This window comes from Sylvia atricapilla, chromosome 7, assembly GCF_009819655.1.
Source record: "Sylvia atricapilla isolate bSylAtr1 chromosome 7, bSylAtr1.pri, whole genome shotgun sequence".
In the NCBI taxonomy this organism is placed as follows: domain Eukaryota; kingdom Metazoa; phylum Chordata; class Aves; order Passeriformes; family Sylviidae; genus Sylvia; species Sylvia atricapilla.
In genome coordinates, this window is record NC_089146.1 from 9838423 (window position 1) to 9862542 (window position 24120).

A 24120-nucleotide genomic window follows, 5' to 3' on the forward strand; every position below is an offset into this window, starting at 1 on the left:
GCCTCATTTGATTGAGATGTGTCATATGATGCAGAATATTTGACAGATATTATTCTGGGCTTATATTTTAAAATGGGAGAGCATTGCAAAAGCGTTTTGCTTTTTTTAAAAAATTTGTAAGTTTTCGAAGCTCCAGTGAAAAGTGAATTTTCATATTTTGGATTTGTAAAGGTTAACAGGAGAAATGTTTTTTTCCCTAGTCTTCTGTTTACACATTTGTTTGCCATATAAAGTCCTTAGAAGGCAGCTCCTTCCTTTCCTCTGCCAACCTGTTACAAATATAGGAGCTTCCAACAGATTATGTATGTGTGTGTGTGTGTGCAGTAATGTGGTTACAAGTGTTTAAGCACAAAAGAGCAAGCTGGTACTTTGGGAAAGTAAGATGGACTTCAAATGTTTCTGGTTTGCTGCAGAGCATTTTCCTGCTGGTTTCACAAAGCACATTTTAGTGAGCAGCTGTGGGGGGCTTGGGAAGGACAACCAAATTTCTCCTGTCTCCTGTGAGAGTCAGTGGCACTTCAGGATGCACTGAGCAGGTCACTCGTGTTTGGGAATGTAGGGCCAGCAGCAGCTCGAGTCAAGGTAACATGCTGGGCAGCGTTAAGAGCTTAAATCACAGCTGGCCTGTTTCCTGTCCCCTTACATCCCTGCATTTGTGGCAGTGTAAAATGGTGAATTGTTTGAAATTCTGAACACAGGAGAAGCTTTTGCAGTGTCTCTTTCATAAGCTGGTGTTGTATTTTAAGTTTTTTACATGTAGTGCTGAATTGAAAACCGTGTGGTCTCAACGATGTAGTTTCTAAAAATCAGCACTAACTGCTTTCAGCTCGACACTTGCCAGCATTAACAGTATTTCTTGAGTTGCATAAGCAGATGTTTTTCACATAACCCTACTTTTAAATGGATGTCCATGTAGATCTTTGAAGTCAGTAAACCAATGTAAGTGAAAAGTACTAAAAATACGAACATTTAGGCAACACATTGAATTTGGTTAATGACAGCTTATTTTTACATTGGTAATGGACGATTTCAAAATAGGGAACTGTGCAGTGTGTGTTTAGTGGAAGCACTTTAGCAGCCCAAAAGAGAACAAATAGTGTGTGGGTTTTTAGCTGTATTACCTGCCTGTCACTCCCATGAACAGTACAGCATTGTTATTTTAAAACAATTTTTCTTCTTTTGTAGCTTGTGTTTTATCAAGATTTTCAATATTATAGGTTATCATAAGTATAGATGCCTCTGAAAATATGCACAAAAATCTTCTGATATGACTGACTGTAAATGTTGTTAATCTTTTTCTTATCATCACCTCCTGTAAGTATGGTTTGTAAAACTGCATCTCTAAAATACACAGTCTGTCTTACTGTTGGGTAAGAAAAGTACATTAATGCGATTTCTGCAGTAAAAGTACTGCAATTGCTATTCTTTTATTGCCGATATCTAAAATGTTTTGTAAGTGATTCAGTTGGCATAAGTACCAAACTGATATGCCATATAAATTGACATTGAGATTGCTTTTACAGCTAAGTGCTTCCCTTTGTGTTTCTTGTAGGAAACAGAGATGAAGGTACACATGCACACAAAATTTTGCATCATTTGTTTGCTGACATTTATTTTTCATCAGTGCAATCATTGCCATGGAGATGGACATAACAGTGGTCCCAAAAAGGATCGTGTACACGACCATAATGACTATCAAATCTCAAATGAATCATACTTCCAGAATGGAGGAACAGAATCTATGCCCAGTAAATTTTCAACGTTGGAAGCAGAAAATGAACAAAAGTACTACATTGAAAAGATTTTTGATCGATACGGTGAAAATGGAAGATTATCTTTTTTTGGCCTGGAAAAATTGTTAATAAGCCTTGGTTTGGGAGAGGTAAAAGTAGTGATGATAAATCATGATGATATTGGCCATGATCATGTTTCTCACTTGTATGCTTTGGAAGTACAGGAAGGAAAGCATTTTCATCCTCATAACCATGCTCACAGCCACACAGATTCAGAAAACCAGACCACGGTTGGTGTGTCTGCAAAGAGAAATCACAAATGTGAGACGGAGAGAGACGCGGCGGTGCCCTCGGTGAAGGAGGATGGCAGACATGTCCATAACCAAAGCCGCCGGCACCACCACCACCACCACTCGCGCCCGCACCGGCACGAGCACAACGGCACGCGGCACTGGCGCAACGATTCCGTCAGCCACGGCGACCACGGGGAGCAGAGCCACGAGCCCTCCACGGAGACAAACACCACGCAGGACCAGCCAGAACGGAAACAGCGGAAACAGAAGAAGAAGCAGAAGAAGATCAGCGAGACATCGGGAGACACTACGTGGGATTACGCCCCGGAGCACGATCCCGGCGATCAGTACGAGCACAACCGTGTTCACAAGCACGACCACGTCCACGACGCCTCTCACCTGCACGTGCACCACCACGAGCACGGCGGGGAGCGCTCCGCCGGCCACGGGCACCAGGATGGCAGCGTGGGCACTGCCGCCGGGCACCGCCACACCAGCAAGAGAGAGGCCTCGCACAAGCAGATCAGCGTCAGGAAACACGCGCCTCCTGCGGCACGTGCTCACAAGGATCACAGCGAGGACGAGCACAAACATGAAGAGGTGGGTGTGAAAGGGAGTGCTGCTCGGTTGACTTTCAGTGCTGTCACATAATAATTGACAGTGGCACATTTGGGACCGTGGTGTAATACAGGTAAGTGGAGTGACAGTAGTAGAGGTCACTGGCACGCACAGTTCTGAGCTTGCTTTGAGTGGTCTTTTCTGTGTGCCCATCACCCATCTCTTCTCAGAGACCTCTTGTCATGCCTGTTGATCTTTATGCATGCCTGTATGAAGTTGATTGGTAAAGCTTTCTGAGATACCCTGCGTACAGGTGAGGTTTTTCCCTTCCCAATATTCCAGAATACTGCCACCACACACACCTTTTGTGGACTTCTTTCTGAATCTGAGATCATTAATGTTTTTGAAAACTGCACACTCTTTTCCTTAAATACCTTCATCTTTTCAGCACATTTCTGATACCTTTGTCGTAAGAGATTAGGAAGCAATTGCATGTGTAGCTTCAGTAGCACTGTGCTTGGTGGAAGCTCTTCTGTTTTGTCCTTCAGCATCCATTATTTCTGCCAGCACCAAAAATCTCTTCCCCTTACAGTCAACTACAGATGCAGGACATTGTAAAGTCACAATTTTAAGCTGGAAAGATGGAGGGAGTGCCAAGTTCAATGTTTCCAACTGTATTAAAAAGTAAAACTCAAAATACAAACGGTTGCTAGGTAAACAGAAGTGCTGAAAAACCTATTTTGGATTTACATTTTTCCACTCTTCACCTGTTGCTCTTCTTTGCTTGTAATGTGTGAAGACTATGGAAACTGCTTTTCATTGACATTTACCAAAAATTTTGTAGGTGTGGGGAGATTTGCATTTGCAGTGCAGATACTTTTTACTGTTTCTTTCATAAACCACTACGATCAGTTTAAGACATGTTTTAGCCCTGGTGGAAGATTTGGACCACAGTCTCTGCTTTGTGTTCTCTAATATCCTGTATTTTCCATAAGTGAAAATAGATGTTTTTATATTTAATTTGTTTGTACAATTTGCTTGCAGTGCTTAAATGCCACACAGCTGCTACGGTACTATGGTCTGGAAGCCAGCTCTCTAATATCTCCTGAGCTCTTCGTGTACATGTGTCCTGCTCTGCTCTACCAGATTGAGAGAAGGCTTTGTATTGTACATTATGATGAACTGGAAGATCTTGCAAGAAATAAAAATGCATCAATTGAGAATAAAGATAAAACAGGTGCATCAGGTAGGTGTCTTTTTTCTTAGTGGGACTGAGGTGGTCCCTATATTTATCTCCAAGTTGGAAAGTTGTGGTGTTACTTTGGCACTAAATTTCTTAATAGATTTGATCTGGACCTATTAATTCAGGAATAGAGAACAACACTTGCATCACAGTTCATTCACTGGAAAATAAGATTTTAGGTCTTACTGGTTTTATATTTCAGCAGTGATACAGGTCTGTAGAATTGACATGCACAGTTTTGGTGATCTTAAAAAATAGACATAAGCAAGTGCAAGAAAATTTAAATTGCCATTTCTGACAGTTGCCTTTTCTGACTATTTCTCTCTAAGTACATGAGAAGTGTTCCATTAAAATCCTCTGTTGCCAGTTTTAATTTTTTGTGTGTGAACCTTGAGTAAAACTGAGTAGGCTTCTTATCACCATAGTTGTAAGTTAAAGTATTTTTACTACTGCTAAAGCAGTTACTTTAAGGGAAGAATCAGTTCTTGTGATTTCATAACTGAATATACTTTTCAAATACATGTTTGCCATTATCTTTCATAAATTGTAATAGAACTGTTGATGTTTAGTTGCATTAAAATGTTAAAAGTATAAAAAAAACTTGGGTATAATGTCAGTATTTTGAAAACAAAAGTATTGGTTATGTGAATATTGATTAGTACATAGGTGCATATTAGCATCATTAGAAATAAAGCTTGAAATAGCTGCATTCTCATAGATGTTAGTAATTGTTGGGAAGAATGCATTGCTGGTAATCTTTCTTAACAATTGCAGAGTCATTAAAATAATTAACTTCTTAGAGATTAATCTCCTCTAGTGACACATCTGCTGTCTTGTTAGCTGTTCAGAGATTGCTGTAAAGCAGATACAGTGGGTGTTTTGTACAACAGCAAATTGCTTTGTGGTGTGGTCTCAGTGTAGTAAGAGCTGACCCCTGCCTTATTACCAGGAGCATTGCTAGAGCAGCTCTTAGCATTTTCTGCCAATTAAAACGTTAAAACCCTGTACAAAACTGTCGTGTTGCACATGCTTTGAACCAGTTTAATTAGGAAGCTCCTACAGATGAGTACTTCTTTTTAAAAGATTGCATTTTATTTCTCTGTAATGAGAAAGGGAGTTCAATAATAACTCAGTTTGAAGACCTTTACTGTTTTAAGAGACTTAATTTGCAAAATTAGTGAAGCTTACTGTGAATGTTTAACATGTTTTATGGCATCTGATACCTTGAGTACAAATAACACCTTTGCCAGCTATTTGTAAAATTTTGAGTTCTAACTCATTGATTTGGCTCTCAAACAGAAACCTGCAGGTCAGCTTGATTAGATAATAATAAATCATTCTTCATAATAATTTCCTGTATTCTCTTGTATTAATTACAGCAAGGTTTCAGTTGATATAATAATAATTGTTCCTTCTTATGTAAGGAAGCAAATCAAAAAATACCAGATCCTAATGGGAATACAAGGATTGTGGGAGGTGTAGGGCAAATGTCAGTTATAGAGTAACTTAACCAATAGGTTGTAGGACTGTACTGAAATGAAAGCCTGTGCCCACCTGAGATAGTAGAAACATTTTTAGATAGAAGTCAGTACTCATCAAAGTTAGGAGGATGCAGTCACTTTTAAACAGGAGCTTTTCTGTGCTTTACTTTTGTTTTAGTTAAAGCTTTCAAACAATCTTAAGAGGCCAGTGTTGCTTCTGTTCATTGATAGCAACCTGTGAGGTTTCCATTTCCTCTGCTGCTGTGGTTTTCTAAAGCAAAACAATTTAATTAACTGATGGCCAAAGGCTTATGAAGCCATGTTGGGTTTTCTTCCTGTAATTTCCAGTGAGTTCTGTGACATCTTGTAATGGAGATTTTCAAGGGCTTATCCATGGAACTGATCTTTCACAGTGTACCTGCTGGAAGAGGGGCCACTGTCACCACTGGGGCCCCTAAGTAACTGAGAAGGAAGGGCATACCCTGCTGTGAATGAAGCCAGTCAAGGCACACGAGTAAACAGGGAGCGTTTTGTTTTAAAGATGGAGCTCAGAGCTGTTGATAGGAGTAACTCAGATACAAGTTGTAATTCTGCCTGTGCAGATGCCAGTGCTCCCCGGAGCTCGATCTGAGTGGGGCACACATTCCACATTCTAATCTCATGTGCCTTATCTTAATCATGATGCCGTGTTTAGGTCCTGTATCACCCATAGGAGTATTCCAACACCTCAGAGGTGTATCTGCCAAACCTGCTGTGATAGGTGAACCTTAAGCCTTTCCATTTTTCTCCATGTAAGGCTGTTGATCATCTCATCGGGCACTTAACACTGGAGTGTGTCCATCTTGGGGGGCAGTGTCCTGCCCAACGGCTGTGTCATTTTTATCAGGGCTGCGTGTGCATGCTTGATTGAGCATTGAGGGACAGCTCCAGTATGCTGCTGGGTTTTCAGCAGAGCCTGTCAGTCCAGGCTACGTGGCTGAAGTGCTCTGGGGATCAGTCAAGGCTGTGGCAGAATTTTGGTCATCGGGGTCCTGCCTCAGCTTTGGACCTACTTTTGCCTTCCTGTTTTCCAACCTCAGTTTTTGATTTCCTCATCTGACTGCAGACTTTGCGTCATCACCAATTCTCTTTTTCTCTGGTCTCAGTACTCATGTCTGTCAGTGCACACCTCAAACTGTCTAAAGCTTTTCCCAGTCATTTTCTCCCAGGGGTTGTGGTCTTCTACCCCCTTGCATTTCAGTTGGATTGTTGCCTTTTATGCAGTGTTGTGGAATGACAGCCACAGACTTAGTAAGAATGAATATCCCAAAATAAAATGTAAAGCAGCAGATGTTGTGAGCTTTGGTGTTGAACCAGGCCAAAGCCTGAAGCAGCCACATTTCTGTTGGCAAAGCTGTGTAAATCTGCTCCATAGTGGGTTTGGTACACGTAGAATTCTTCGGGTGTTTCTCACTCACGTTGACACTGAGCAGCTTCAACATATTTGTTCCTCGTTTCTTCTCCTCTCACCCATACCCTGCCCCATTTTCCAAGATGTTTTCCCCTCCTTGTGGACCCTCACAGATGCAAGGAAAGTCAGATTATGCTCTGAAATGTGGAAACGTTAATGATTCTGAGTCGGGAGTTGTAACTTACATCAAAGTTGGTAAATTGTGGTAGACATTTTCGATTAAAAGTGGAGCTAGGAAAACCCCTGTGGAAGAAAATCAAATCCTTTGTGCTAAAACTTAAAATATTTTATTAGAGTGAGATGCTGACTGAAAGAGCCATGTCTCTCCATTTATAGGATCTGTTTCTTCTGCAGTTCCTTCTTTTCAGTGTCATGTAGAAATTTTCACATCTTCCCTCATTAATAGGAATAAGTTGGGTGTACCACGTCCCATTATCACTTCTCCTAATGGCAAGAGTAGAGATTGTCAGAAAAAATAAATGGTGCTATTTGGTGGTAGCAAATTGCATTCAGCTTTTCAAACTCTTATTGTAGCATTTGATTTTAGAGTTCCTTTGCCAGAGGTTGAGTCTTCTCATGAATAAATTTGTGTTTGAGAGCACCAGGTGAAATAAATAGTGCCAGACTAAACATGCAACTCCAAATGGGGAGAAATACCGAATCCAGGAAAATTTTGCATCAGAACCTTATTAAAAACAACTGTTACGTAACACATTAGTGCTTGTAGAGCCTTAGTGAGTTAAGTACCAGAGATGGTTTTGTTCCAGTATGAAACCTTTTGCTTTTTGTTTCATGAAGGGCTACAAAGCTAAGCGTGGAATTAACAATCAGGAAAAATTGCTGGACTCCTTTTAGCTAATTGTCTTCAGATGTCTCACTCTATTATACTGTGCTGTGAATAAGTCTATGTATTTTGGGGTTTGCTGTGGACTTCAGTGCTGCCTTTATATTTTTCAACACTTTTTGAATGAACAGTCACACAACTTAGGTTAAAGGAAAGTCACCTTCTTAAGAAATAGTTGAAAGTCATTAATCAGCCTTAAAAGTTTTCCAGGTGTTGTTCTGATAACCTTTCTGTGTTCATTTCTTCCCACAGCCTGGTTTTGTGGTATCATCTCTATCACCGTCATTAGCCTGCTTTCCTTGCTAGGTGTGATCTTGGTTCCCATCATTAACCAATGGTGCTTCAAATTTCTTCTAACTTTCTTGGTAGCTCTGGCTGTAGGAACAATGAGTGGAGATGCACTGCTCCATCTCTTGCCACATGTAAGTACAGTCTCCTTACCTTTTATTCTTAATTGTAAATGAGTCTGTAAATTTTCGAGGAATTGTTTGATACTGTCAATAAAGAAATGTTCAGTGATGCACCTGTAGATTGACTTGACTGTGAGGGACACCAGCACTGCTGGAGACTTTCTGCCTTTCTGCTGACAGAAAGGAAGGAAATGTGTTTCCCTAAAAAAAGAGGTGGGGAGAAGTAGTTGAGTACTCACTATTGAACTGATGTCACGCTATTGTAAAAACTCACGAGCCCAACAAGAGTATTTCAAAATTGGCAGTATTGCTGTCTCTTGTTTACTGATAGTTGTGTATCAGTACCACCTTAAAGTGTTTCCTGGGGATTAACCTGCCTGGTTACTAGATTTGAGGGAGAAAGTAACCTCTAAGGTACTGAATCAAGCAATTGCCCAGGGAAGGTAAGCAGCTTTTAATTCATGATAGTGTACTGTAATTCTTAAAGGGGAAATGTTTTCTAAAATTTTGCTACCTCAGTTGTTTAGCACAAAGACTAATATTTACATGTTTTCTTTGTATAATTCTAATGCACATTTTTGGCCATGGTTTTAGGGTTGTTTTAAGTTCATATTTCAGATCAGAATTAAGGCTGTAATTGACTGTAATAGTTTAAAAAGTCATATGGCTTGGTTGCTAATGGGAGTGTAAGAGTGGTAATTCCTTGTGACATTTCTGAGCGTTAGTCACATCTCCAGCATCGTGAGAGAAAAGCTGAAGCCACATTATCTACCCCCTCCAAAAAAAAAAAAAATCCCAGAGGAATTTTTTTTGCTGATTAGGGTAAGGAATAATCTGTTGAAAAACTTTGGTGGCACAATGCGTTAGCGTGAGGCAAAGCCAAGAAACGGCGGGGGTTCACGTTATTTTTTGTGGCCCATGCCCTTGCAGTGTCCTGGTTGCCCCAGTGGTGTCCCTGTTGTCTCTCCCCGCAGTCCCACGGAGGCCACAACCACAGCCACCACCACGGGCAGGGGCACGTGCACGAGCACAGGCGCTCCCACCGGCACGGCCACGCGCACGCCGCGCACGCCGAGGGCTTCCTGCAGGAGAACGACCCCGTGCTCAAAGGGCTCCTGGCACTCGGAGGCATTTACGTTCTCTTCATCATTGAGCACTGTATAAGAATGTACAAACATTACAATAAACAAAAGGTAGGTACTGAAATTGTTTGCTGTTGAAAAAAGCGGTACCTAAAGCTACGTGCCGAGGAGTTGTTTTTACTCTATGAACATGCACTGCTGCTGCTCTGTGTTCTGTCTGATGTTATGTGAGGGATCCCTTTCCTAAAGAAATCGCTTTTCTCGACAAGGTAATTTGGGAAAACAGTGTAGAAATGTGATGGAGGAAGCTGCAGCTTTCTGAATGCTACATTTGGAGGCAGATCTAAGTAAAAGAGTTTGCAGCTCTTCCTCTAAAGCACCCTGGGTTTTTTTGCAAAACCAGGAGAAAGCATTCTGCAAGAAAGATCTGGTTATAGACCCAGCAATTGTCAGACAATTGATAAGCAATTTAGTAGTTTGCTCTTATCCAACAATGCCAGTGTAACAGAGGTATCCAGGTTTTCCACATCAGAAAAATGCTAAAATTTTCAGACCTCCTGCTTTCTATAAATTGCCAGTCAAATTTTAACTTGTGTCTGAAAAAATGACTGGATTTTTAGTGCTGGGGACATTCTGTATTTATGATGGGGGTCTAAAAGGAGAGCAAGTACTCTGGGGAGTGTGAGTGTGCGTGGAAATTCAATTTTAGCCTTTGCCTTTGTCATTCAACTTTGAGGAGAAATTTTTTTTGGTGAAACTCCAACTTGCTTCTCCCAAAATTACTGTGAAAACTTTTCAGCTTCTCTATTTTCATATCAGACTTGCTCCTGAGCTGGACAGGCAGCAGAAGATTCTCTGTGTCAGAGGGAGCATTTCTTAGATCTTCTGATAAAAGGATGAAAACTGTTACATCGGGCATATCTTCTTTGAGATTAATTAAATAATTAAATCCCCTAGGCTGCTTTGGCAAATCCTTGGGGTCTGCTGTATGGGCTGCAGATAGAGAAAAGCTTGCTGCTTTCTTAAAGGGAAATACTAGGAAGTTACAGAAATATAAAATAAAAAAACAAGGTTGAACAAATTAGAGGAGTTATTCTTGCTGCATGTGTGATTTCTTGAAAAAATCTAATAGCCACATGGAGATACTTCTGGGATGTGAGAGCAGTCCTTGTCAGAATATCCCCTCTAAAGTAAAATGAATGTCTGTGTGTGTGTTTGGGAGTGAGATTCCATGGTAAGTGGCTAAGAACTCCTGCTGGGATAGGGATTGTTGCTGAGCCTTGTAAAGATCAATATTCTGAAGTAGCATATTTCTGTCATACATAAGAGAGAGTAGTTGGTCTATTTAGAAGAGATTTTTAGACAGCATTTCAGTTCCTGTTATTTCCATCAATGTCCTTTTACAAACCAGATGTTACCTGTTCTCTGTTGCAGAGTAAGCAGAAATGGTGCAAAAAACCCCAGACTGAAGAATCACCAATTGGAAGGAAACTTTCTGATCACAAATTAAACAACAGACCAGATGCTGACTGGCTTCAGCTGAAACCCCTTGCAGGTAGGCAGTTACTGTGAGAATTCTCTCTGACTGGGAGATCCAAAGCAGGAGCAGGTTACTGGGGCATGGTGTGTAGCATGTAACCTCTTGTACAGTTTTGCTGCTATTATGCAAATCATTGTTAATAAGACTTAATAGGCTTTTCCCTATTAAATCTTTTTTATTTTGTTTTCCTTAGATCTGAGCACTGAACTTTTCCTAATGTGCCATAGAGATGGTTCTCAGCCTTCTGAAACAGTCATGTTTTGGGTGGTTGTGGGTCTGTCTTTGTTTGTTTGTTTGTTTTAAGTGTGTGTTTTGTGTCTGAGTATCTCAGCCCAGGCGAAAATTAGATCAAAAATGAACACCCACACAGTGAATGGGGATATCTGTTCCACTTTGAAGATTCCAGCATCTGACCAGTTACAGATAAACAAAATCTGTTCTTTCCATAAGTACAGCCAAGTATCCTGAATATTTCTCAGGTATCCAAAACAATTTCTGGACGCTGTTCCTTCATGACAGCCTGTGAATGCTCATGCTGTGTGTACCCAGAAGAAATGCTCTATCCCTCTTGTCACAGGGGGAGAGAAAGGCAGAGGCTTTGCTTCATAACCTTCCAATTCTGTTGCCTGCATGGCTGCAGAATTAATTCGTTGATGAAGAACCTATACAAATTTGTTTATTGCAAATTAGGTTTATTAAATGTGATTGGTTTGTAGAAGGGAGAGTTAGGACTGCAGCCTTCCTCACTCAGACAATATCAAATGGGATTTGGGGCACTGACACAGAACATGGGAAGTCTTTCAGCAGTGCAGGGGTTGGAACATATATTTGAAATGTCCGCATGACAGTGGAGCTGAGCTGTGACCTGCATGGGCATGTGCAGGCAGAGCCAGGTAGGGTTTCCTGAGCCGTTCAGATCCCAGCTACAGCTCTAAGACATTATCATCATCCTGGCAGCTCTTCTTTGCCAGTGTTGAACCATAAACGTTGTTAGTAGCGAAATGGCAGGCACGAGTGCAGGCTGGGCTAAAACTGGCTTCGAGTGCTATGGATGCAGTGCTGCTGCCTTGTAGTGGAGACTTCTTTACATTGTACATATTGCAAATTTGTGAAAAAATGTCTCAATGACAGACTTTGTTTTTGGATTGAATGCTGACAGCAAAGTTACTAGACTGGGATATGTTAAAATCCTTGTTTTGCTTTCCCAGAGCAGTTACCCTTAGCTCAGGGGTGCAGTGGTTAAACAGAAATTGACTCAGTGTCTCTCCCAAATGGTTCGATGCAGGAGCAGATGACTCGGTTTTGTCTGAAGATCGTCTGAATGAAACTGAACTGACTGACTTGGATGGGCAGCTGGAGCCCCCTGCCAAAAACTTCCTGTCTGTAGAAGAGGACAACCACCTGCACCACTCCCACAACGACGTCTCCCACACCGCCCAAGAGCACGAGCTGCACGATTCCGAGTATGACAGCCATGGCGAAGATAAAATGATAGCTAGAAAACACAGTCACCACTGGCATCACAAACATTCCCATCATTCCCATGGCCACTGTCATTCTGGAAAAGACCTGAAAGATACTGGGATAGCTAATATTGCTTGGATGGTAATTATGGGAGATGGCATTCACAACTTTAGTGATGGCTTAGCAATCGGTAAGCAAAAGCACTGAGTGTTTCTCAACAGTTTCTCCTTACCTTTAGTAACTCTGCTAATATTTGACTTATCAGTGATCACAGGTAAGGCTTCCAGTTAGCACCTGTGGTTACTGCTATTGCTCAGTCTCCTGCAGAGCAGAAATTAAAAGGCTGCCAACTGTAATAGTTTCCCTTTTGTCAATATTCTGTGCTACTTCCACTAAAATTATTGTATCAGTAGCAGTGACAGTGACAATCTCTGCCAAGGAGAGACTGGTGCAGACAAACCTTGGGATTTATGGAGCACAGTAACCCACATTTCTTGTTTGGGTCTCAGTTGCCTTAAAATTATAAATAAATGCTTTTCAGTCTTACTTAGGATGTTATTTACTAACAATAATAGTAATACAATTTCTCTTCTTGTTAATATGTAGAATTACACAGTATTGGAAATAAAAATACGCTGTGAATCAGGTTACAAGAATCATATTTTTTAAGTATTACTTAGGATCATTTAATTTTTGTTTAAGCAAAATATCATTCTGACTCATGGTCAGTATAGATTTCTTTCTAGCCAAGTGCAGAAGAAATTGAAGTACCGAACAGATTTTATTAGATTTTTATTAAGTCAACTGGGAGTCACACAGTGCTCTAAATGCAATTTGAATTGTAAAGTGTATTAATTCGGATATACAAGTCAGTGTGATGGTGAGAGGACTGAAGTACACACTTTTGATTTTTTACTAAGGTAGCTGCTTAAGAGTAAGAGCACTCAGGGTTCTAACTAATGGCAGAAGGGACAGCCCCATTTTGAAGGATGGGTTATAAGCATTTGTCAGGGGCACTGGTTAACGATGGAATCTACTGCAGTTCCTCCACTTTCTTCTGACAACTTGTAAAGAAACTAAAGTCCTTAAAAATTAACTTGTTGTTTCATTTTCACATTAAACAGGTAAGACATTTAGACAATGGCTTCTATGGCCAAAAACAGTTGCCACACCTTCTGTTAAGAACTTCACAGTATTGAAACCCCATTTCTAAATGTCTCTGGGTCAAGTCCAAACAGCCGAATCTCTGGTAAAACATACATTTTAGAAAAGTATGCTCATCTTTTTAATATATCAAGCTATGAGGAATCCAGAGGAAAGTTAAATTTCCTCTCTGCCTTCAGATTGTGTTTCTTCTTTCTGCTTTATGCTGCCTGTTTCGACTGCTCACTGCAGGCTGTTTTTGTGCTTCTCTCTGCTACAGTACAAAAATTTAATACCAGTTTTCTCATCTCAGAATTATTTAAGGTATGAACTTAAAGTTGATTGAATTCAGTTAGCTTATGCAAAAGTACTGAAAGATATATTAGTTTGGATTTCTAAGCTGGAAAGGAGAGAGCTGGACTCTTGCTCATGTGCATTTCTAACTGTCCTCATGTACTTGAGAGTTCCTTAAAGTGTAAAAGTGGTGCTATTTATTAGCTTGTTGCCTTTATGTCTCATTTTTGGCTAGCTGTATTCTCTCCAGGGTTTGTCTTTGAGTAATAAAGCATGCAGTGGTAATGCACATCTAGGGTCTTCCAGTATTTCCCATTAATGTACAGACAAGACACAGACAGCCTGAAAAATAATAGTTTGCATTCTAACAGAAGGGTGTCAGCTCTGCAAAGTCAATTGATTTTCTGACCTGAAAATAGTGAAATATCACTTTAATTTTTTTCTTTTTTTTTTTTGTTTTCTAGGAGCAGCTTTTAGTGCTGGACTGACAGGGGGAATTAGTACATCTATAGCAGTATTTTGTCACGAGCTTCCCCATGAATTAGGTAACTAAGTGTAGAAACTGTGCTCCATCTGTACAAAATCCTTATCTAAAAGCTATTGTGATACTGTGATAAGCACAATGCAGTGCAGAAGCTGCAGAGGTGACCAGAACTTCAGAGGGTGAGACAGAAATATTGCTTCAGAGCAGGTACTGCTACAGGGTTATATTGGTAGTGTCTAGTGACAGCACTTCTGTGAAGCTTTTTGAGCATGTTTTAGAAAGGTTCTTAGGAGCATACATTTTACAGAGCTCTGCATTTTATAGAGTTTCACACTACTCTGTGTGGCATTGTCTTACACAAAGTCACATAAGTAAACACAGGTTTATGTGAGTAAAATTCCGTGTGGGATCTTCAGAAGAGGCTTTGTTCCAGTTGTGCCAAGCTCAGCAGGTGTGGCCATTTAGGGTAAAGCCTGTAGGCACTGTTGCCAGTGCCATTGATTCTTCCCCCCTAACTGAAGCATTTCTTCTGGAGGTAGCTAGCCATGGTGAAACCTGTTGTTTTCACATTACATGAAAATTTACTGCACCCTGAGAGTTCAAAAAGAGCAGCCAGAGAGAGGAGGAATGTTCTGGTTTTCCACTGATGTGAAGTTGTGCTAGATTGAGCTTTGTCTGTACTCAGAGCTTGCTCAGTTAAAGAGCTGCTGGCTCTGATCAAAAGTGAGGTAAAACAAGTACTTCAAAAGCCTTAGAGGTGATGAGGGGAAGCATTTTATATAGGTAGCTCCTGAGCTGTAGGTAATTCGTGGGCACAGGTATAGAGCAGATGTTCATGGTTTGACACCTGTGCTATGCAATCATTAGTTCAGTGAAGCTGCTGCAGTATATAAAGGATTGCAATGTGTATTACAGTGCTTAGAACCTGGCAGCATAGCATGATGAAATTAAACTTGTATGAAGGGTGAGTAGTTTATACCTATTTTTTGATTTTTTAAAAATTTTGATATGTTGATCCTAATTTTTGGATTCTAGATTAGGCAAATAATTTCAGGCATGTGTGATATAAGAATATTATCTTTATTACCCTCATGTCATCTTACACTTCTCACAATCACAAGAATTCAGTTTGAATGGAGTAAAACTATTAGAGCTGATTACAACACTGAAGTCGAGATTTTTATAGAATACCTACTTTTAGCACTTAATTTAGCAGAACTGTCCTGAATTCAGAATAAAACACATTAACCAGGCATGTCTTCAACCAGAAAACTGATTCAGTGTGGATATGAAGTCATTCTTTGTGAATATAACTCTCCCTAGTGCTCAAATTCAAATTCATTGTCACCTTCTGGGGGGACAGCTGCCTCATTATCCTCTTCCTGGATTTGCATAATGAGATGTGTATAGCTAAGAGGAATTTTCACAGGTACTGATCCAAACTGAGCCTCTGGTTTTATGTGCCATGAAGAGCTTCTGAGAAAGATGAGTGTGTGCACACAGGTGTATTCTCTGTGGGAAGAGCAGACCTAGACTGTTCCATTCAGCCTTCACAATTAATCACTGCTGCCTTTCTGACAATCAGCATGATGAACGGGCACCTTTAAATCATGTTTTAATCAAGGGATGGCTGTGCAGAAGTACAGTTCTTCCAAGGTAGTCAGTCCTGTGGTTCACGAGCCCCTACAGTATGGGAAATAGTAAAGGTAACAAGACTTTCAGAAGCTGTGAAAGCAGGCCTCAGAAACAGAAAGAGCAGAGAATTTAGAGCTAGCTGCAGCTGCCAAGCCTGAGAGAAGAAAAGAGACAATGATACAGTAAGGTGGGACAGGAGACGGTAGTTTGAGTTCTTATGTTTGGCTAAGATAGACCTTTAGACTGCAGAAAAATACGCTTAGCAAGATAGTAGAAGGTTTCAAGCTTTACAATGGAGTATTGTTTATTGTTAATAGAAAGCATACAAGCGAGCATTGTTTGAAGCAGGTGTACGTGTGCTTTTAGTGATTGGCTAGAACAATTGTGTGTAAGCTTTAGCAGTATGCCATTGGCTAGAAAACTTTTAAAATGCCCTGTAACAAAGAGGTCTTTGGCTGCTGCTGGCCAGACGTGAGCTGTTGGCATCTTTCAGTTGTGTCACCCTGCTCTGAGGCTGATGTGGCAGTAGAGCTCAGGGAGTGTATCCCAGCAGTCCTGTCTGTTAGTGGCACGCATGAACGCCCTTTGCCGAGGTGGGTTTGTGTGGCTGCTGACACCGTTGTCCCCGCAGGTGACTTTGCGGTGCTGCTGAAGGCGGGCATGACGGTGAAGCAGGCCATCGTGTACAACCTGCTGTCGGCCATGATGGCCTACATCGGCATGCTCATCGGCACGGCCGTGGGCCAGTACGCCAACAACATCACGCTCTGGATCTTCGCCGTCACCGCCGGCATGTTCCTCTACGTGGCCCTGGTCGACATGGTACGCCTGCCCGAGGCTCTGCTGCTCGCGGTTATTCTTCACCGGGGTTTCATTGCCATACGCTCAGTTCTGGAAAGCTCACTCTGAAAACTTACTGTGAGCAGCTGGTAACCCAGAGCTGCTGTGGGGAGTAGCTTTTAAAAAAATCACCTGGTGGAAAAACGCTGCTGCTTCAAGAACACACACAGGTGCATTATCCTTAGTGTGTGTGCGCCATAGATCAGACCCTTCGGGCAGCAGTACTGCTGGGCACGTTACCTGCCCATATTCGGTCCTAATTTTTCTCCTCTAACCTATTTCAGATCTTTATTTAAGCAAGGCAGTTTTCTCACTTCTTGTCTTTGCCAGCCCAAAGGTGATGAGATCATTTTTCATTTTGGGGGTACTTTGTAATGCTCTCCACTTCATTATGGAAACCTTAATCTGTAAATATACTGTTGTTATACAGTCACTCTAATCTATTCATAGGTGAATAAGTACTTCTCAAGGCCTGCTAAATAGAATGTCTGGGTAGAGTGATCCTTCTTGTAATTTTAGGTGTTCTGTAGTAGCCTATAATGCCTGAAATATCACTTCCTGGTAAACTCTGTGTCTGAAATTTATTTCCTGCCCTTTGACTGAAGATATCATAGATAAAGGAAGGCTGTATGTTCTTTCCTTCATTCCTTTTTCTTTCCCTCCGCCATCACAGTAGTAACCAAATAGTGAAACTCCCATGGTCTGACTGAACAGCAGGAAAGCTTTTGCAAGAGACACTTGAAACTGAACCAGAGTTCTGTCTTGGTGTTTGCATAATCAGCCTCCTTCTCAAAGACCCCATTACCTGAATATAAGAATGGATTTTAGTTCTTCCCTAGCTGTGAGCAGAAGTTCACAGAGGTGCTGTTTTCTATCCATTCCTTACACCAGCCCATTGAGAATGAGCCTTTTGCTATTTTTGCATCTGACTATCCTGAAGTTTGTCTAATTATGTGGATTTCAGTGATAAGGATATTCCTCTCCAGTACAACCCAAACTCAAGTGTTGTGAAAACCTCCAGGTTTTCCTTGTTCTTCCATGAAATTTCATTTGCTAGTAACTTAGAAGACTAATTGTAATATCCTTCTTCCTGTTTTGGTTTGAAGGGGTACATTGAATAGTACTATTTGAATAATTTCATCTTACTGGGAAGCAAATTGATCTGTTGCAGGTTTTGTTCCTTTTATCTCCAGCACCGTAAGCTTTCAACTTCTAAAGGGTGGATTTTTTTTTAATTGATAGGATCATTCTCTATATGGTCCCAGGATCATTCTTTATATGGTCCCTGGATCATTCTTTATATGGTCCCTGCAATTGGGCACATCAGTAGCCAATAAAGCAAGAAGTTTAGTCATATTTAGATGTGCTGTCAGAGTAAATATCCAGAGTGTTAAAGCCCATTGCAGTAATTTTAAGGTGAAGCCCTTTATTCTTTATGACTTAACAGCACTTTGTAATATAGAGTAGTGCTTGCTGTAGAGCTGCCTGGTCTAGTATATATGTGATAAGCATTTAAACATTTTTCACACCAACTAGAAAGGCTTTTTGAGGGATTGGGGGAGGGGAGTTGTTGCGTTTTTTTTAATTATTTTTAAATACTCATTGGGTCAAATTAATTATCAGGTCTATGTGTCTTTTAGAAGTACAGTAATAGAAGACAAGATGGGAAATACATTTGGGGTTTTAGCAGCTTTGATGTCCTTGTCTGTTGGGCAGTATTCAAGTTCTTGGAATAAAAACTGTCCTAGCTGATCTAATGAAGAACAGTAGTTTCCATTTTCTTCTGTACCATCCTTTTCTTTGCTAAGTGAATCTTGAAGGAATTCCTGTAACAGACTTAAAGATCACAAATCCCTCAGACACTTGTTCAATCACCAAAGACTTTGCCCACTGTAACAAACTGCAAAGAAGCAACTGCTCCTCTGCCACCACGCAATCCCACCCACGGAGTACAGTCCTGACTTAAGGCAAGGTTAAGATGGGACTGTTGTCCAGTTACCTCAGGCCTAAGGAGAAGTAAACAAAGCTGGGGAGAAGAGTGTATCCATAAGGCAAAGCAGCTCTGCTGAAAACGAGCTCTGGCTGGGCCCAGCAGGGGGAGGCCACAGCCACTCAGAGGAAGAGGGAGACTGGGCTGGGACTAATTAGCACTGGAATTGAGGGAGTCATTTAAGCAGTAGAATAAGAGAATTGCTAGCCAGTGAGCATCGAGGCTTTTTCTGCTAAAATGTGTAAAGGGTCAGAAGTTTTGAGTGACCTCAGGACAGCCACCCTGGAGAAGCCAGGGTGAAGAGGACCAGGGGTACACCAGCTGGATCCATTGGTGGTGACTATCTTCTGATTCACTTTTCTCTCTCTTTCTTTCTCTCCCTCCTCTCTCTTTCCTATTTCTTTTTCTCTCTGCCTCATATTTGCTGTTAAATAAAATCCTGACTCTTGACTTTAGAGTATGGTCTCATTTGCAGCTTAATTCAGGCAGAAAGCATCTCTCAGTAACCAGATCTTAACATTTACCTCCTGCTTGAATTAATGTCACTGTAAATATTTTACTTCTATGTGAATGTTTTATGTTCTATGTGAACGACTTTGTAAAATGCAAAATTTTATTTTGACACTTCAAAGAGCACTACTATTAGTTGATTTTGACAATATTCTGAATTTTCCTCATAGGTGAGCAATATTCAGAATGTCCAGAACTTTCATAAGTTCTTAGTCTGCACATAAAATTTCTCTTGACTTGCTTGTAGCTATCATTCCCATATTTAAAAGGGATGTGTGTGTGAGTATGTGTGAGCGTCTCACATGACAAGTGAATGGCTAAGTTAATCAAAGTCATGTGTTTATTTGAGCATGACTTGAATTCTTTTAAAATTAAAAGAGCAAAACTATGTGCCCTATCTTGAGGAACTTAATCTTCAATTACATGGATGATCCGGTGAAAGTTCAAGGAAAGGCATTTTTAGTTTGTTTTGTAAATACATCAAGTGATCATGTTTTTATTGAATGTAGTTGTTTGGTAGAGTTTAAGCTGTGTCTTAGTGTATTGGTTTTATATCTGAACCATGCAGTGTTTATCCTTGCCCATATCATCTTGTAAACTTGTCCATGTATAAATGGAATAGAGGTGAAATAACTTCCTGAATGGTTTTGTATCTTGTAGCTTCCAGAAATGCTTCATGGAGATGGAGATAATGAAGAGCATGGTTACTGTCCTGTGGGGCAGTTTATTCTTCAGAATCTAGGCCTGCTTCTTGGATTTGCCATCATGCTGGTGATTGCCCTCTATGAAGACAAAATTGTGCTTGACATCCAGTTTTGACCTGATGCTGGTAATCACTGTGGTTCCAATCTGTTGCTGTCTGGCTTTGAGTCTGCACTGTGTGGCTGCATGCACACTGCTCAGAGGACACGTGGTGCTTGCACTGCTTACACTGGGACAGGAGATTCCTTCCTGCCTAGAGTAGCTTCTGCTTTTCTCTAATCCCTTCAGATGAGCTCACCCAACACAAGTCCTAAACTCGAGTGAGCGACGTTTAGCAAACCCTAAATCTGAGAAACAATGGCCATGGTCAGGGTGCTGTATAGGGATCACTGCTTGCTTAAGAAAGGAAAAGTACAGGGAAAAATCTTCTCATTTGGGAAAATACCTTTCCATTAGTGCACTTGGACAGAACCCAGATGTTACAGCTGAAACACACACCTGTGCAAGGAACACAAGGAAACGTTTAGTGCCACCTGAGTCTCGAGTAGTGCATAGCTGTCTCTATGTATAGACACTGTGTATGGATCTCTGTAGACACAGACCTGTGCACATGTACGTGTGTGTGTGCACCTCTGTGTATATACACGTGTTAATCCTGTGCTGATTTTTCTGCATAGTGGTGACTTGAGGTATTCAGTCTTACAGCAGGACATGACTGGAAACCACTGTGCTGGCTTAAATTTTTAAAAAGAAAGCCCAAGCCTAAACACTGTTTAAATTCTTACAAGCTGTGTTAAGCTGCACTCCATCATTGCAAAGCTCCTGTGTAAGAAGGCAGGCTGTTGCCATGTACTCTGCAAAATGTAGCTTCTGTCAAGGGTCAGTTTGATGATGTTTTCCCCCAACTGAGATTTATTTGATGTTTGTTCCTTGATATTAGTAGGAAAACGCAAAATGCAGTAGAATTAGTGTTAGCTTGGGGAAATCCCTGACCTTGGAGTTATTGAGCTGTTTCTGGTTCTTTCTTACAGACGCTAAACATGTATTGTGTGCCACTTGCAGCATAAACTACTGAAGAATTGTGGCTGTGAATTTGTGCAAACACTTTTAACAAGAGAATCCATGCAGGAATTTCTCCATTTTTTAAAACGATTATTTTGGACTGTTTTCTTCTCTTCATGTTAAACCAAGGTGCAAGATGCTAGTTCCTGAAGCTGGACACAAGGGTTAAATTATGCTCTGTGTATGTTGTACTGGTAGGGTATTTACAATACTGTAACAGCGCATCAAATCTGTTCCTACAATGCCTTGATACCAGACATTGTGACACCAGCCATTTCTGGCAGTAAAGAATATGTAAGACGATTTCTACTTCCAGTATAAAGGAGTTCATTTCTATGATATTTTTTTACAATTTTGGTATTTAAATTAGATTATTAAAAAGCAGATGTGGTAGAACCATGGTATGTGTCATTTAGAAGAATAGACTGAAAATTTGGGCCTTAACTTGCTGGGACCAGCTGTCCTAGATCAGATTGTGCTGACAGGCATTTATTGCCAGACATGAGTTAGTTCTTCTTGTACCCATCTCCTTAAAAAAAAAAAAATTGAATTGTGCGTTTGTGGGGAGTGCAAGTTGATTCTGTAGTACCAGTCCTAAGCATGGTAGTAGGGTTTTTTTAAAAAAAATCCAGTTTGTCTCTCTTCTGTGTATGCCAGGTAAAAGCTGTACTTTGACTATGTGCCGTGAGTTTTAAAGTTCCGGTCTGCTTGGTGCCAGTGTAGCTGCTACAAACACTAACCCTAACGCCTTGAAAGAGCCAGTGGGTATCTGCATTCCATTTCAACTTCCTGTGTTTCCTGTGGCCCTTTACGTCGGAAGCTTCATTGGTCAGTTTAGCTTTTACTGAGAGCAGCTCATGTGTTTTAAAGGTATCAGTTGGTTGCCAGTATTTCTTCCTAATGCAGTATCAGGAGACAGTATTAAGGGTCATTTCAAAGAAGGGTGCAGTTTCTTCAGTGAAGAAGCCAAAAGCCCAGAGTTCAGGCACGCAGCCATTTGATGTTCTGAACTCAGGTTTTCTTTTTTCCTCTTTAAACGTGTTTACTGTAGAACCCTAATTAGCAAACACACAGTTGTTAGCTTCAGATTGCTGAATTTCTGCAGTGTAAAACTCCTGGATGACATTTTTGCATAGTGCCCATGTGAGGTCAATGAGACAAAACTTCCTGGATACCTTCTGAAGATCTGAGTTTAAACAATCTGTTTCTTTTGTATTGAACTGACTGACTTAAGTTTTTTTTCTTTTCTGTTAATTCTGAAATATAAGGGGGTCATTATGCAGATGAATTGATGTTTTTGTCAAATCATTTTTTAAGGTTTATTTCTCTTAATTGTTTTCAAATGAAGATTTCTGTATTTCCAGTAGTGTATATTTACTGTTGTATTAGTTGGAATGTGGTTATAGCTCAATACACTGCCTCTGTGGGAAAATAGTTAACTTCCTTCCAAGACCATCTTCAGACAAGGGAAAAACATGGTCGTTGAAGGTAGGTACTGTATTTTTCATGGAATATAGATTGTTTACTTTTATTTTCTAGTATTTATTGCAAATGTAACAGAGCAGTGTAACAGCTGTGACTTCTCTATGTCTCCACCGTATTGAATTCCAGAAAATTCTAATGTACACTTTTGAGTCATGTTCCAGACAATCTGAATTCCACTACATTTCTATTTGGCTTCAACATTCCATTTTGCTTGAATCCAGAGTCTCATTTAACTTGTATTTGTTGGAGGGCGTAAATGTTACTTGTATATTACAATGCTGTCACTGTGTGACATCCCATATGAATTCTGATGTAAATCACATTGCACTCAATCTGCTGTGATTATGCTTAGAAAATGTTGTAGTTGCTAGATGCAGTGTGATTATTTTTTTTATTATTTTTTTTCTTTCCTCTCCCCATTAACAACTGAGTCTATGGTTTAAAATGTGATAATGGTCCAATAAGATAACTTGCTGAGCTATTTTTTTTTGTTATAACTAAATCATTTTTTAAAAATTTTATAAAGCTGGAAATTATCAAATGCTGTTTTGTTCATTGTCAACAGTGTTGTGTTCATTTTATGTATGTTCCTTATACATAAGGAGCCTTCAGAAAATAAAAAAAAATATTCAAGGAGCAGATACTTTTGTTGAGTTTTTTAAGGTTGGATTACTTTTGTGTTTCAGTATTCCTTTCAGTTCAGCAGACATCACTACAAGCCCTAAAAGAAATTCTGAAAAGGAAGGTGTCAAAATACTTTGCTTAATAACAGGATTGCTTAAACAATGAAAAACTAACATAAATGCTCTGTCCAACAGATGTTGCAAACTTCTAGATCAGTCAGGTAGGAGCAATACTGAAAGCAGGAATAGTGGATGGGGGATTCCATGGAAAGTTACTGTGATCTCCTGGCTGATCCTATAGTCACTGGCTTGCTTGGGAAAGGTCCACAGACTCTTCTGGAGAAAGCCGCCCATCCTGGGAACTCCTCCCTCCCATCCTTCAGAAACACGGGCTGCCCAGAGCACTTCTGCGTTTTACTGACTGTAAATCCTCCTCACTATCCTTGTTTCACATTCTGTGGCAAGAACTGCTGCAAGTGCCTTCCTCTAACGCAGCAGAATTCCATCAATTACTGCAGTAAGTGTCACTAACAGAACCAACAAACTCCAGTTGCCTGCAGATGTGTCTTTTTCTCCTGAACCATGGTAGCGCTAGACTGTACCTGGCTTACAAACTGGACTAGAACTGGCCAAGGAGTTGAAAATTGTTGAAAGCTGGAGGAAGTAGGAGATAAAATAAACTTGACTGTACAGTCACAAAATGTTTCCTCAGGAAGGAAGACAGAAAAAATACAAGCCCAAAAAAAGCTTTAAAATGTTCTTAAGTGGAGAAGTAATTTCACCAGAATGGAGATAGAACACAATAAAGTAAAAACTCAGCAGGGAATGTGAACACACTAACATGGATGTGCAGTAGAAGGTTAGAATAAGGTGGTGTGTGGCTTTACAGACCTGTGTAAGAAGAATGTTAAATAGCAGTTGTGTTCCTCACTGATCCTTAGTAACAGCAGCATTTTCAGTCATTGCAGAGATCTCTGTGAAAGGATTCTGTGGAAGTCTCTTTGTATATTCAGTATGGCTTTGGCACTGAAAAGAGGTGGGGAAAAAATACCTCTAGACTGAAAAGAATATGCAGAAGCAGCCAACAGCCTACAAGTGGCCAAAAGCTGTACTTGAAGACCACTACAGCCTTTCCTAGAGTGATGAATAAAGTGTGTAAACTAAGATACAAAATCTTTATATATTCTGATATATAATTTGAAAAATTCTGGGAGCTGACAAAAATTCCATTAGAATGAGACACCAAGTGTGAGG

At 40.4% G+C, this 24120-nt stretch overlaps 1 protein-coding gene across 3 annotated transcripts in view; it reads left to right on the plus strand.

Annotated features, from left to right (window-relative positions):
- The window catches only part of SLC39A10 (solute carrier family 39 member 10), a 34730-nt gene extending 11846 nt beyond the window's left edge, over positions 1-22884 (plus strand). For 2 of the 3 annotated variants that reach the window (XM_066322555.1, XM_066322557.1), the window contains 9 exons: positions 1553-2626; positions 3629-3830; positions 7855-8024; positions 8987-9205; positions 10529-10649; positions 11920-12288; positions 14000-14080; positions 16286-16476; positions 19655-22884. In XM_066322555.1, the coding sequence (XP_066178652.1) occupies positions 1553-2626; positions 3629-3830; positions 7855-8024; positions 8987-9205; positions 10529-10649; positions 11920-12288; positions 14000-14080; positions 16286-16476; positions 19655-19813 (2586 nt within the window). In that variant the 3' untranslated portion in view covers positions 19814-22884. The remainder of the gene's footprint in view (positions 1-1552; positions 2627-3628; positions 3831-7854; positions 8025-8986; positions 9206-10528; positions 10650-11919; positions 12289-13999; positions 14081-16285; positions 16477-19654) is intronic. The other variant, XM_066322556.1, reaches the window with a different exon arrangement.
- Positions 22885-24120: the final 1236 nt, after the last annotated feature.